The following is a 15,823-nucleotide window of genomic DNA, read 5'->3' on the forward strand; positions in this document are numbered from 1 at the left end:
ATTACTGAAGAATACTATGCTAACCTCCTGGACAAACTGCAACAAAAGATACGCGATAAAAAGGACTGGTTTAGCAAGGAACAATGCGCGCCCGCACACAAGTACCGTCGCCATGGAAAAATTACACGCACTAAGGTATGATTTATTGCCACACCTGCCTTATTTACATGATATGGCTCCGTCAGACTTTCATCTCTTCCCAAAACTGAAAAAGAAGAACAAACAAATGATAGCCGAAATTGACAACTATTTTGCAGGCCTGGAGGAAACTCATTTTCGAGATGGGATCAAGGCACTGGAACAGTGATGGACCAAGTGCATTAATCTACAAGGAGACTACATTGAAAAATAAAAAAGTTTCAGGATGTAAGTACTTTTTTTCTATTCCGTTCCAAGAACTTTTCAAACCAACCTCATAAAGTTGCAGCAGTGTTGACAACCATACACAGAGAGGATTGAGGAGTCTTCCACCGACGGTGCGACCTGTGAATGGGGAAATCCACTGACAGAAGAGACCTGTGGCAAATTGTTATGTTCTAGCGCTTGGAGCGAACATCTCGTAAAATGACGAAGCTGGTCGGGTGCCTGTGGCCGCGGTGGTCTCGCGGTTCTAGGCGCGCAGTCCGGAACCGTGCGACTGCTACGGTCGCAGGTTCGAATCCTGCCTCGGGCATGGATGTGTGTGATGTCCTTAGGTTAATTAGGTTTAAGTAGTTCTAAGTTCTAGGGGACTGATGACAGATGTTAAGTCCCATAGTGCTCAGAGCCATTTGAACCTTTTTTTTTTTTTTTTTTTTTTTTTTTTTTACAGATGTTGAAGGTCGGCGAAATCATTGAACGTAGAGGTCAGAAGCTTGCTCCCTCTGTAAACCAGGATAAGTGGCGACCTGTGGCAGATCTAGCAACACAATACAATGCCGGTACAGGTGTAAATGTTTGTGACACCGTCCAGCGCACTTCTTGAACAATGGGATCCGCAGCTGACGACGCCTGTGTGTTCCCATGTCGGCACAACGACATTGTCAATTACAATTGCAGTTGGTATTGCTTAATTGGGACTGTACCGTGGATCATTGGAAACACGTGCTTGGTTGATGAAGCGCGTTTCTATTTAGACCACGTCGATGATCGTGTCCGGATTGGCCATCATCCAGCCAAACAGCTGCTAGAAACATGCGCTGCGCCACGGACGCATGTCGGAGGGAACAGTATTGTTTTATGCGAGACATTCATCTCGATTTCCATAGGACCCCTAATAGTAATAGAATGCACCATGACAGTTGTGTACTACATGAACATTACTGTGGACCACCAGCAACCCTTTCTGCATAATGGCTTCCCCAAAGGCGATGGCTCCTTCCAGCACGATAACTGTCCGTGTAACAAGGCCAGAATCGTGCTAAAGTACGTAAGACTATGTGATCTGGGGTACTGAACTCGTGCTGTTGTCTTGGCCAAAAATTTCAAATGATCTGAACCCTATAGAACACATCTGGAACTCCATTGGAGGCCTCTGCGTCCACAAACCACAGGCCCGTACTCTGCGGGAAATGCGTGTCCTGTGCATAAACAGCTGGTGCTAGAAACCAACCAAGGATTTACCAAATCCGTGCCACGCATAATCGCTGTTATATGGTATTCCAAAGGTGGACCAATACGTTATTATCAGGAGCCAGTCATGAGCTTATACTAATGTTGGTACACATTTCCCAAAACCCATTTGTTCAAATCAAATTTTAAATGTACATAGATTGTCATATCTTCTTCAAAGTCCATTATTTACTTGAAAGTGACACTTATTACAGTAGAAATTCACAGAAAGGTGTGTGGCTTACGAAATTGGTATTCTGCCGTAAATCTAGAACATTTTAATGAAGATGATAAAATTAATTTCTGTATCAAGTTTCACTGACACACACCTATTAGTTTCAGAGAAATTTGTACCTAAAAATATCATACTTTCGCGGAAAATGCATTTTGATACGATTCGTTAAACTTACATTCAAAGTTAAAATTCGCCAGGTGCAGAGCTATCATTGATGTGGGTTTCTCTATCCTCTAGCTTAAGTTGGAAGGCCCTCTTTGAAGTCTGGCCTAGTTTCTCATTTGTAGGATACTATTTTCAGCAGCCTGCACGCTTGCGTGGCCAACTGACAGAAGCGCATTCTTCATGTTCTCTCAGGTTCTAGCCCCACATCACTGAAAAGTCCCTGCCTGCACAACACTGCATCCACGGCACGAGTTTTTAGGATTTCGAGGGCGACAAATGCTATTTTAGTCAACGTCCCCAAAAACAGTTATTGAAGTTTCCGTCAGGATTCTGAGTTCTCCCACGCTGGGTAAATATCTATTGTTACATTTAATAACATCTGCTGCTGACTTCGGTAGGCGATGGTTGTGTCTGTACACATAACCGGTCACATTAAACCCTGTAATCTTTACACCGTCACTGAGTGGGCGTTGGACAGAGAGTATGACAGAGGTCCTCCTCAGTATCAAGCCTGCGAAAGAAGGTGGCCCATACAGCTTTTATCGTTTCTTCTGAATTATTAGTATTTCTTCGTATTATTCTGTGCATACTTAACAGTCTATATGAATAAAATGTAACTATAAACACAATGAAATTACTTCTTGAAATTAAGCGCCTCCTTCATATCACTACAGAGAAGTAAAACGTAAAGAGACTGCCGAATTGATGTTTATCTGTTAGCTACATCCTATTGTCACCGGGTGAGCAAAGAAGTAAGCAGTGGCCAAAGAAGAAATAGAGTAAAGGCAAAGAAAGTCTGCTGCAGATGGGATAAACACAACTAAATTGACAACAGATAAAAGAGGGAGTATCGTTGTTTAGACAATAAAATGCTCTCTCTCTCCTTTCTTATCAATATACTCCAAATATAAAAGAATCATACGGTTTCCTTTTCATGAAGGACTGGGTATAACTTAATACAATTTTTAAAAAGTTATTTTAGCGAACTTTAATTTCCTGGTTCCCTTAAGCCGTCCAATGGCCATAAATGTTTCCGTCATCAGTGTGTTTCCACATTTACCTCAACATCTCATCACATAAAAGCGTTGTCGGCCGCAGCAGCCGAGCGGTTCTAGGCGCTTCAGTCCGGAACCGCGCGACTGCTACGGTAGCAGGTTCGAATCCTGCCTCGGGCATGGATGTGTGTGATGTCTTTAGGTTAGTTAGGTTTAAGTAGTTCTAAGTTCTAGGGGACTGGTGACCTAAGATGTTAAGTCCCATAGTGCTCAGAGCCACTTGAATCATTTTTGAACCATAGAAGAGTTATGTTTACTGTACAATGAAATACTCGTCCCTTTGCATATTGTCGCCTGGAGAGAGAGCTTTGTTTGAATGCTCTTGTACTGTGTGTGAAATATTGGGCATGTTTATGTTACGCGGAACGCTTTTTACGTAAGGATGGTAAGCCACTACAATGCACTGTGGCAAGCGGTAAAGTACGCCAACATGTGCTTAGCCAGGGCAGGGCAGTTCGTGGAGAGGCGCCAGTTTATGAAAGCAGTGGCCGACAGCGTTCGCCGGTGAATTCTTCCTTACCGTCCTGATCTACAAGACAAAGGCGAGACTAAATACGACCAGAGATAAGGCTCGCTGTGGAGCGGGATGGACTGGGCCTGCGGCAATTCCCCCCCCCCCCCCCCCCCTCTCCCACCCCCACCCACCACTCGACTGAATGGAAAGGACGACGGAGACGAGGGCGGCGCTAAGGATCTTTAGCACACGCGCATCCTTTCGCCGAGACAGCTATACGAGACGGCGCGTTCTCTGCATTACGCGTGAAGTATCGTTTTCCCCGCTAGGTTTTACTAGCACCCAGCGGCAACAGTCTGCATTTGCGTTATGGCACACGTCTTCTAACATTTTCGTGAGCTACAGAGAAGGCGGGTGTTACTTTTCGAATCTATCTTGTTACATTTGGTGGGTAGTTCTGAGCACGCGACTTTGTGTCTACTTTCCACATTGAAATTTGCGAATGCTACCGAGCTCATTCCCAGGATCTTAGCGGCTGAGCAGCGCGAGAGCAACTCATGTCAGTTTCGCGGTGAATGAGGAAACAGTTTAGGGATTTCAATACAAATGGTTCTGGGTACTCTCGCTGTTAGTCAATATCCAATACATTTTGTGACTTTCTCCAAACTAACAATGTGCCTGTTTCGTGGAGAAAGATGTGACAACCGTCACTGAAGATTTTTTTTCTTTGGGAAAGGGGAGCAGGTGCAACTGCTTTCCCTGTCCCTCACTCCGGCCCGGATCTACGAAGGAGGGGGGCAAACCAGATTATCTGCAGCAGGCGGCAATTTCAGGAGGCGCCAAATTCAACTTCTTGAAGAAAAAACCCTTGATTCACAAAATGCCTAGCATCCCGACTCTTTGGTCTGTCAATTACTCATGTGACTTTGAAATGCATTCCAGTTGGTTTTTGAACACATTCTAAGTTGATATCTGAACGAATCATAAATTGATTTTTAAATGGGTGCACAGGGTACGTGATGTCTCTGACAGGAAAGGCCCCGTCGCATCTAGAAATAAAAAAAAAAGAATAATAAAAAAATAAAAAAACTTTCCCGCAGACAAAAGGGGACGGGGTTATTAAAGAGCTGAACCAAAAAACCCTAATGGATGAATGCGTATCGCCGTTTGTTTATGTAGCTGACTGGGTGTGCGAACGATCCTAGTTATTATAATTGTTAGCGAAATCGATAGAGACTGACTACCAGAGTGGAAATAAGAGACTATCAGAAATAACAAGTAAGTAAGAAAGATTACGCGTTATCTTTTCGGTGTGTCCAAGAAAATGAAATTTTGACACAAAATTTTTGCCAGATCACTACACTACCAGTTGTACACTCCGCGGTTAGCAGTCGCTTTAAGTTCTAGTCTCGCAATAGCACAGAAAACGTGTTAAACGAACGCGTAATAACGCCTAACCGGAGAACAAGCGCGGATAACTGGACCTATGATTCTGCCAGTGTTAGTAGTTAGTTTTGACAATGGCAGGAATAGTTAGTTACAGAATTAGTGATGACACGATTGTTAGAACGATGGAGAAGAAACGGAGTCATTACAGAAATTATATGGAAGATTATGACGATTACAAATTAATATAAAAATATCGTGCCACTATTTTTGGAACTCATGTTTGAGAAACTGGAGCGTATTAATGAAATGTGAAACTTTTTACTTGTAATAGGCCAAATAGTCATTTGATATTGGTACTTCGTGAATTATGTTCTGTCATGTTATTTATGTAAATAAAGTACATGAAAATGATGACTTGTGCCAAAACAGTCTTGCTATTTGGCTGTGTTACAATTGCTGCAATATTAGAAATGCCTATTTCGTTTTATGTAGCAGCCAGGGACAAAACAGACGCAATAAAATCGAAAAACCACACCAGTCTTATGTACTATTCGCATTAACAGCTTTTTCAGTATTAGACAACGACATTTTGATTTGTCAGTAGCAAAACGTTTGACGAACTTTGGTTCAAAATGGCTCTGAGCACTATGGGACTTAACATCTGTGGTCATCAGTCCCATAGAACTTAGAACTACTTAAACCTAACTAACCTAAGGACATCACACACATCCATGCCCGAGGCAGGGTACGAACCTGCGGCCGTAGCTGTCACGCGGTTCCAGACTGTAGCGCTTACAACCGCACGGCCACACTGGCCGGGAATGAACTTTCATGCTTATCTGCTGTCTCTACTGGTTTTATGTTTTCTATATTTAATTTTATGCCAGACAAACGAGAAAGTTATTAGATAATAAGCAATAATGAGTGCAAATTTTCTGAAGAGTTCTTATTCTTCCCGACTGGGAGGAGGAGAGGCACCACAGGACATTTTAATTTCCACTGTCCTGAATAAAGGTTTGATGGCTTCCATTACAAAATATACATATTTGAATTCCACAGAGCAAAATACAGTGATGTGTGAGAGCAAAATACAGTGACGTGTGAAAGAAGACTGCTGTGGCGTGGCATTGCACTTGTGCACTTTTAAGACCAAATAAAATTACTTACATTTCTTCAAAGTTATATCAAATTCTCCAGAAAGATGCACGCTACAAAATGAGCACATTTTTGAAAAACGGATTTTGGGCTGCCCTCACTGGGAACATTCTTGAATACTACATTAGTGAAATGTCGGGCCTTTACAATTGCTTCAGCAATACTACAGATGATACAGTTTCGAGTGTATCGATTCATATATAAACTCTGCAATTCACCTTTTGGTGTGTGGAGGGTCCTTTGTGCAACACTGTCACTTCAACCCTTTGCTGTTGCCAGTGCAATTTGTGCGTGGAAATAGCGACTGTTGGTAAGCCCCTGTGTGAGCATGAATCTCTATAATTTTACCTTCATGCTGTTTTCACGATATATAAACTGATGAATCAAATCATTATGTCCACAGCTCACTGTGAGACTGAATGCCACCTAGAGGCATTGCAGGCACATGATGTCGCAAGGTAACCATATAGGGAGCAGAGAATTCTATGAAAGAGAAGGTGATCCTCTTCTAAACAACATTTTAATGTGTGACGAAACTTGGGTTCACCATTCTGAACTGGAGTCTAGAAGACAGAGCAAGGAATTGAAGCACACCAGCTCACCTTTCCAAAGGACATTCAAAATGCAAGCATCAGTGGGAAAGCCACGTTGACAGTTTTTCAGAGTGCACTTGGCACCAGCATCTGTTCTTATTTGGAGCATCGGCATTCTACTACTCAGACAAACTGACGAACAAAATAAAGCCAGCAATGAGAGAAAAACATCGTGGATCTCAAAGAAAAGGATTTTTACTGTTGCATGACAATGCTCGCCCTCATACTGCTCAGCTGACCTAAGAAACCATTAAAAATAGGTTGGAACATACTGCTTAGCCCTCCCTACAGTGCAGATCTTGCTCCCTTAGATTTTCATTTGTTTCATCTGCTTGAGGAGGCATTATATGGAAAAAAACTGCACCAACAATGAGGAGGCCAAAGAATTTATGGGAAACTGGCTCAAAGAACAAGACAAAGACTTTTTTGTGTCAGGTATAAAAAAAAACTAGTTCATTATTGGGATAAGTGTATTAATGATGATGGGGATTATGTTGACAAGTAGTAAAAGCCTCTTTTTCTTTTCCTTTTTTTTAACGCCTGTTTGTCTCTTTAATTGCCAAATGCCTATTGCATATACTTTGCAGATAACACATTATCAGTTCACACAATTCTACTAAGGAATGCCATAACGAAAAACACAAAATAACAATAGAAAGAAACTCTCTTCTTCCTCTTTCTTACATTGCTTGACCAGCCAAGTTTCATGATGAAGATTAAGCCACACACTGGACCCAGTAAAGTGTGTCAAATCAGCATCAGCACAAAGTACACCTGAACAACATAATACTTGGTCCATCACATTGCAGCTCTTCTGTAATTCAAAGTAGACACAGAAAGATGCCAAATTTACAGTAGCTTTTTGTTGTCAACCCTACGATCACTCAAACTAACACAGAAAACCCAGGATTCGTGTACTGGATTAAATTCACTGTACATTGTACTTTCACTAAATGGTAATGACATGCCAATCAACCTACAGTGAGAACAAAATCAAAGGAACAAAGTTAATGAGTCCATGAGTCCAGGTGCAAATCCAAGGGAGGGAAAAGTGGGCAGGGCAAGGGGACAGGGAGAGAGGAAGCAATATGTGAATCATGATCTCCCCAAGAACATTTTACTGATAGTGTTCACATTTCTACAGACATCAATTTCCAAGTGTATTAGATAATTTCCAGGCAGCACAGAAACAGGAAACCAGTCTAAAACAGCAAACAATTATAGAAAATGACAAGTTGTCAGAATGAAATTTTCACTCTGCAGCAGAATGTGCACTGATATGAAAGTTCCTGGCAGATTAAAACTGTGAACCAAATAGAGGACTCACGCTTGGGATCTCCACTTTTTGGCAAGTGCTCTAACAATTGAGCCATCCAAGCATGAATCACGACCAGTCCTCACAAATTTACTTCTGCCAGTTTCTTGTCCTCTACCTTACCAACATCACAGAAGTTCTCCTGGGATCCTTGCAAGACAAGCATTCCTGGAAGAAAGGATATTGCGGAGACATGGTTTAGCCACAGCCTGCGGAATGTTTTCAGAATGAAATTTTCACTTGCAGAAGAATGTGCACTGAAACCTCCCAGCAAACTAAAACTGTGTGCCAGACAGAAACTTGACCAAGGGACCTTTGCCTTTAGCTTTCAAGTGCTCTACTAACTGAACCTCCTATGCATGAGTTACAACCAGTCCTCCTCCCCCACTTCACAGAAGTTTTATGGCAGACTTTGGCAGAAAACATTGAATGAGACAACATTTCCTTGATTACACACTTGCATATCTATGGCCTTTTGAACAGTGTTCATGGTCATAGCGCTAAGTGAAACACTGATAATGGTGAGTGCATACTTCATTTTTATACTATGCAAACTCTGAGAGTTTGCTGCAAATGTAATTCTTAAATTAATTGTGTGACACATTGTTCTTCAATTTTCAGACGACTGCAATTTCTTGGCTGCTATACTAAAGATATGCACCTAATACTGTTGTAAATGAACTAATATTATTATTGTGCGGGAAAGCGCCGGCAGACAGGCACATGAACAAAACACATAAACACACACACAGAATTACGAGCTTTCGCAACTGGCAGTTGCTTCGTCAGGAAAGAGGGAAGGAGAGGGAAAAATGAAAGGATGTGGGTTTTAAGGGAGAGGGTAAGGAGTCATTCCCTCTTTCCTGACGAAGCAACTGCCAGTTGCGAAAGCTCGTAATTCTGTGTGTGTGTTTGTGTGTTTTGTTCATGTGCCTGTCTGTCGGCGCTTTCCCGCTTGGTAAGTCTTGGAATCTTTGTTTTTAATATATTTTTCCCATGTGGAAGTTTCTTTCTATTTTATTTACATCAATATTATTATTGTTATTTTTTTACACAGGGTCCCATAAATGTTGCGACAAACTTCTAGGGGAGTTGGAACACATCATAAGGACTGAGAATTGCATAATAACCCATGGCCACAAACATTAGGGGTAAGTGGCAGCAGAGGTTGAAGATCATAAAGAAGATTACAGAGTGATTCATTTGAAACATTTATTACACATAATGAGTACACATGGTGTACGACATGAATCAGCTCTAATGTTACAACAGATCTATATCTGCATACATACTCTGTAAGCCACTGTGCACCATGTGGCAGACAGTGCCCTATACCATTAGCTGTCATTTCCTTTCCTATTCAACTTACAAATAGAGGGAGGAAAAAACGACTGTATATATGCCTCCATGAGCCAAAATTTGTTGTATCTTATCTTCGTGGTCCTCACATGTAATGTATGTTTGTGGCAGTAGAATCACTCTGCAATCAGCTTCAAATGTCAGTTCTCTAAAGTTTCTCAAAAAGAAAGTTTGTTCCCTCCAGGGATTCCTATCTGAGTTCCTGAAGCATGTCTGTAATACTTGTGTTGCTCAAAACTACCATAGCAAATCTAGCAGCCCACCTTTGAATTGTTCTTCAATGTCTTCCTTTAATATGACCTAGTGTAGATCCTAAACACTTGAGCAATACTCAATAAAAGTTCACATTAGTGTCCTATAAGCAGTCCCCTTTACACATCAACCACACATCACCATTAGCCTTCCCTATCACAATCCTTACATGCTCCTTAACTTTAATAATGCTTTGCAACATTTTTTCCAGATATTTAAATGATGTGACTGTATCAACCAGGGCTGCATCAAAACTTTACAGGTTTGTTTTTACTATTCAGCCACATTAACTTACACTTTTTTACATTTAGAGCTAGCTGCCACTCATCACACCAATTAGAAGTTCTTAGTCATCTTGTATCCTCCTCCAGTCACTCACATTCGACACCTTCCCATATGCTACAGTACCATCAGCAAACAACTGCGAGTGCTGATAATAGTGGTCCTATCACAGTCTCCTGGAGTGCTTCTGATGATACCCTTGTCTCTGATGAACTCAAAATTTGAGCCATCAGACGCCATGTATACCTGACACCAAGAGCGCATTGACTGCCAGACACACTCGAACACACCAAGAGTTTCTCCAATTGCGGTAGCTGCACGTTTGATTATTTTGACAATATCCATTTCATACTCCAAAGAATCATGATACATGAGAGATTTCATAGTGCCCCATATAAAGCAATCAAGGCTGAATAAATCTGGTGAGCATGGGGGCCAGGGAAACGGTCCATCATGCCCAGTTCATTGATTTGGGAATGACCTGTTGAAATGCCCATGAACAGCCAGTCAAAAGTGAGCAGACCATCATGCTGGAATCACATGCTGCACCTTACATTTGCTAGAATATCTTCAAGCAACCTGAGAAGAACCTGTTCCAGAAAGGTCTGATAATTCATGGTGGTTGTGTGTGTATGTAAAAGGTATGGCCCATCTAAGCAGTCACCATTAAATGTGAAATGAAATGTTGTTCGCTGTGGTGCCATACACCATAGGGGTTTTCCAGTGACCAAAAATGCTGACTGGGGTGACTGAATAGTCATCACTGGTGAGTGTGGTCTAATCAGTGAACAACACATAAGATGGGAAACCTCCATCACTTTGTTACAGAATGTGTGTAAAATTCACATATACAGAATGGTCACTGGGGTGCAATAACTGTACTCTTTGAAGATGAAAGGAGCGTAAGAACTTGGCATTCAGAATGCAATGGACAGTGCTGTGAGATATTTTATGACCTAGGCAATTTCACGTATGCTGGTGCTTGGATTAGTGTCCACGGCATCCCACACATTTCCTTTCTTAGCGACTGAATGCTCCAATCCTGGCCAGCCCTCAGTAGCCCTGCCACTTCTTAATAACCCATACTAACACGAACTGTGGTGCAGTCAAGGTTTGTCTGAGAAATGTACTCCACACGTGTGTACAGTGGCTTGTCCAATGCATTCAGCTATTCCATAAATTAAGTGCATGTTTGCTAGCTCACCATTCGTATACCACTACATGCTCCTTGCATGCTGGCTAGTGCTCAAATGAGGAAATTCTCACATTCCCCTATGACATCCACCTCCTGCACTCTCTACTCTTGTATACAACACCACCTCGCAGTGTGCAATGACATCTGTGATCATGGGTTGTTGTGCAATTCCCAGTATTTTATGATGTGCTCCACAACCCCTAGAAGTTTGTCGTAAAATTTATGGGACATCCTGTATTTAAAAATTTTCTACAGAGTGATTCTTATTAACATTTAAAAAACCCTCAAGTGATGTAGATGACACAGAGACAAGTAATTTCATATAAGACATATGGGTCCCCAAATACTGGGAACCCCAAAAGTGGATGGCAAATTTTGAACATGTGGCGTCATCAGATGACGTGTATCGCTGTACATGCAGTGGTGGAGCCTATCAGTCTGTTGCACCTGATCATCAAAATCAAAGACAAGTATCCAATGTGACTCCGAGCCTACGTGTTTAACTTAATTGCTTGGGGCTCAGGTTTCAAATCTTGGATCTGGCAGGCAGTATTTTTATGCATTGCATTAGGCAGTTATGAGTTTATAGTGAGGTAATGCTGAATATTTTCTTTAGTGGTCTCATGGATTCTACTGGTTAAAGTGCAGCACAACAAAAACCTACCATACTGCATCATACGTAAACAAATATAAACTTCTGAATTGCCTCATTACTAGTAAAACACCTATGTGTTTTTCACTAAATAATGTCAGTGAACAATACAACACAGGGCAAAAGGAATAAAAAGCACAAATAATTTTTATGTGTACAATATATTACACTGACAAAAGGTCTTTGAAAACAGAGTAGCCTAACAGAGTGATGTGTAGCACTTCCCCCACTGGTAAGGGTAGGATCAAAAAGCCCAATCGCTGTACTTGAGGTGAGGTATATCATTTGGCGACATCACATGTTCAACATTTTTCACCCACTTCTGGGGCATTTCCCGACATTTACAGCTCCACGTGTCTAATATTAAATTACTTCTCAGCGTCATTTACATGGCTTTGGTGGTTTTAAGATGTTAACAGAAATCACCCTGTATATTTTGTCACAATTATCGTTAAAATTGTGGGAACCTGTGGGCATAAAAAGTGTGAGTAACTGCTAGTAATTTTGCCTTTCTTGGGGTGGTAGGGGAGGGCAGTAAACAAACTGTGACATCCTCCAGAACCAAACCCTGGAACTGCACCTGGTTAGTATTAAAAGCTATTGCAAAGAATGAGTTCTAGATGTATATCATGGATTGGAAAATCATTAGTGTACTTGTGTAATATCTAATGGGGATTATTTTTAAGGTATCTCTCCATAGCTAAGTGGTCAGATGGCTGCCACCAAGTGGTGTGAGAACTGGAAAGGGGTCCACTCAGCCTAGTAAGGTCAACTGAGGAGTTACTTGAATGAAAAGCAGCAGCTTCAATGTCTGAAAAGCTAGTAAGAGATTACTACACAACAGCTGTCAAAAATGTGTGATTTATGTAACACATATTTGACACTTCAGTATCCCATTATCAAGTTCTTGATGCAGTTTTGGACAAGATTCTTCCTTTTACTTATGGCCGTGCCTAAAACCAACACACACTTGACTTTCATTAATAACCAGAGTTCTGAGTGAGTGTTAAGAGCCATCATGAGATTTACAAGGAGAGTACTATATGTTCGGCAGTTCTTGTTTGATGCTTGCTTATTATTTTTGATTATGCTTATTGATGCGTTAATTTCAAGAACTTGATAATGGGATGATGTGTTAAATAAATCACATGTGTTAAATAAATCACATATTTTCTCCAACTAGTCCTTACTGATCTGTGAAGCAGTTGTATGAAGGCTTCACAACAGATGTTCTGGAAAGCGGCCAACAATTGGGAGAGAGGTGTTCTGGCCCCATGCCCCTCCATAGGGGCAAATGGCAAAGAATGCTATATGGCAAAGAATGACTTGGTGGTCAGTTGGCATCATCTGATACTTTGACCATGATGGCCACGTTGTATTTTTTCGCCATGTTTTGAAGGGGTAACATTTAATTGGTTGAATTAAGAAAATTTCTAAAAAAAGAAATTAATATTTTTTAACATGTCACATGTACTGACAAATTAACCACATCATAAAAAATGTAGCAACAAATAACAAAAATCAGCTGTCATTTACCACGCCTTCATATACTACTACCATGATATCTCATGTAGGGTGGAAATCCACCCTACATTCTTTTGTTAGTTAATCATGAGTCATTTGCATGAAGTGCCCAAATCCACACCTCATCTAAAACATTATAGGGAAATATCTGAAACTGAAAATTCAGCTTACAAAAAGACTGAATCTAATATGATACTGTATACTTCTGGGTGGAATACAAGTAGCACAATAAGTAAGATCAGTCAAAAAAGAATAAAATTTCATAAGCTGTGATACCATACCCTTATTTACATGACTATCTACTATTCAGTACATCCACTATACTCTGAAGATATTTTTACTCGTTTTAGTGTGAGACTAAGTCAATGAATTTGACTCAACAGGGTTAAAAAAAATTATGTCAGCACTTTTCTCTGACCGTTTAAGTATTCATCATGTTGATATTTGTGATAAGTAGTTCCGCCCAAGGGCTGTTTACTAATTCAACAACTACAAACTGTATGCACAAATATGGCCATGGATTTAATATTGGAAGTGTATGAAATACCAATTTTCTCATCACAAAATTATAGAGCATATATATTATTGAACAAAATTTCTGCTTCTTTCCTTAAGCATTGTTCAATCATCAGCAGTAAAAGAATTTTTTCCTATAAGTAATCAGCAAATGTACACAATAAATGCTTTTCCATTGTGAAATTAAGAGAAAGATAAGTCATTACAACAATGGAATGACCAAATAATAAAGGTTTTATAAAGCAATAAAATATTTGTGTAAATGATGTCCGAGTTCAGTTCTCAATCAACAAAGTACGTATCTAAATCTGTGCCTCTAGTCCTGCAAGCTCAAAATACAGGCCTCTTAAAGCCCTGCTTGTACTATTGTCATATATTATTTTGGCAAACACACTTAGTTCACAGTTTCCTGCACAGCAAGAAAACTGTATGTCTTAGTTTCTTGTTTTTATCCTTGTATAAATTACATAACACACTGTGGATCAATTATTGTTCAATGAAATTTTGTCTGGTTACAAAAATAATTCAAATTACCAGACATTATTCCATGTTCAGTGCAACTGCAATAGTTGAGGTGAAAATGTAATACATCTCCCTTGCCTCTCAGGGTTTGTAATCTCAGTATGATGAATTCTTACCACTCACCCTAAGTCGCAGATCCGAAACAGTCCACACCCGGCTGGCAAAATCACTGGAAGCTCCAAGCACAAAGCACCCTGTGCAGTCGAAGTCAACTGACATGATAGCACCGCTACTGCCCACGAGTGTGCCCTTGCTTTCATATTGGCCAACTGAAATTAAAAAAAATTACCATTTGGTCACCATCTGGGAAAGCAGTTTTCAATGCTGTATTAAAACAAACATTGCAAAAGAGTCCGTTAAACTTCCTGACTTCAGTGGAAGTTTTCAACAGCAGCTTCAGTAAGATACACACATCAAAAATGTTGTGCATGACCCCAGTTCCCAGAACTACTGAAGGCAGACATTGACTGTGGCTTTTGTATCACAGACACAGTCCCTTTGACTATTCAGAGATGTCACTAAACCCATTAAAAGATGTAAACAACCATGCATGAGCAGCACCTATTAGGCGGAAGGGTTTGACAGCCGATCAGTTCCAGCCAATGCACCAGCAAGGAGGTACACGGCTCGTGTTGTCTGTAGTTCAACCATGCCTAAATTGTCAATACCGCAGTTCAATAGTGTCCGCATTGTTACTTTGTGCCCGAAAGAGCTCTCAACAAGGCATATCAGGGTGAACCAAAGTGATGTCATTCAGACATGGAGGAGATACAGAGAGACAGGGACTGTCAATGACATGCCTCGCTCAGGCCGCCCAAGGGCTACTACTGCAGTGGATGACCGCTATCTACGGATTATGGCTCGTAGGAAACCTGGCAGCAACACCACCACGTTGAGTAATACTTTTTGTGCAGCCACATGACGTGGTGTTACAACTCAAACTGTGTGCAATAGGCTGCATGATGCGCAACTTCAGTCCTGATGCCCATGGTGAGGTCCATCTTTGCGACCATGACACCATGCAGCACGGTACAGATGGGCCCCGAAACATGCCGAATGGACCACTCAGGATTGGCGTCACGTTCTCTTCACTGATGAGTGTCATATATGCCTTCGGCCAGACAATCACTGGAGACGTGTTTGGAGGCAACCCAGTCGGGATGAACGCCTTAGACACACTGTCCAGCGAGTGCAGCAATGTGGAGGTTCCCTGCTGTTTTGGGGTGGCATTATGTGGGGCCAACATACGCCGCTGGTGGTCATGGAAGGTGCTGTAATGGTTGTACAATACGTGAATGCCATCTGCTGACTGATAGTGCAACCATATCAGCAGCATATTAGTGAGGCATTCGTCTTCATGGACGACAATTAGCACCCCCATCATGCACATCCTGTGAATGACTTCCTTCAGGGTAACGACATCACTCTACTAGAGTGGCCAGCATGTTCTCCAGACATGAACCCTGTCAAACATGCCTGTGATGTGAGACCATAACTTTTCCCGGGGAATCGAATGTTCAAATAACTTACGGGTTTGCTGCTGGGTGGCGTCGTCGAAAACCGCCAATAT

At 41.3% G+C, this 15,823-nt stretch overlaps 1 protein-coding gene across 3 annotated transcripts in view; it reads right to left on the bottom strand.

The window, feature by feature from the left end:
- LOC126277975 (autophagy-related protein 16-1-like) overlaps positions 1-15,823 on the bottom strand; it is an 865,117-nt gene that overhangs the window by 722,681 nt on the left and 126,613 nt on the right. For all 3 annotated transcript variants that reach the window (XM_049977631.1, XM_049977633.1, XM_049977632.1), the window contains one exon: positions 14,377-14,522. In XM_049977631.1, coding sequence (XP_049833588.1) covers positions 14,377-14,522 — 146 coding nt within the window. The remainder of the gene's footprint in view (positions 1-14,376; positions 14,523-15,823) is intronic.

Source organism: Schistocerca gregaria, chromosome 6, assembly GCF_023897955.1.
Source record: "Schistocerca gregaria isolate iqSchGreg1 chromosome 6, iqSchGreg1.2, whole genome shotgun sequence".
Taxonomy (NCBI): Eukaryota; Metazoa; Arthropoda; class Insecta; order Orthoptera; family Acrididae; genus Schistocerca; species Schistocerca gregaria.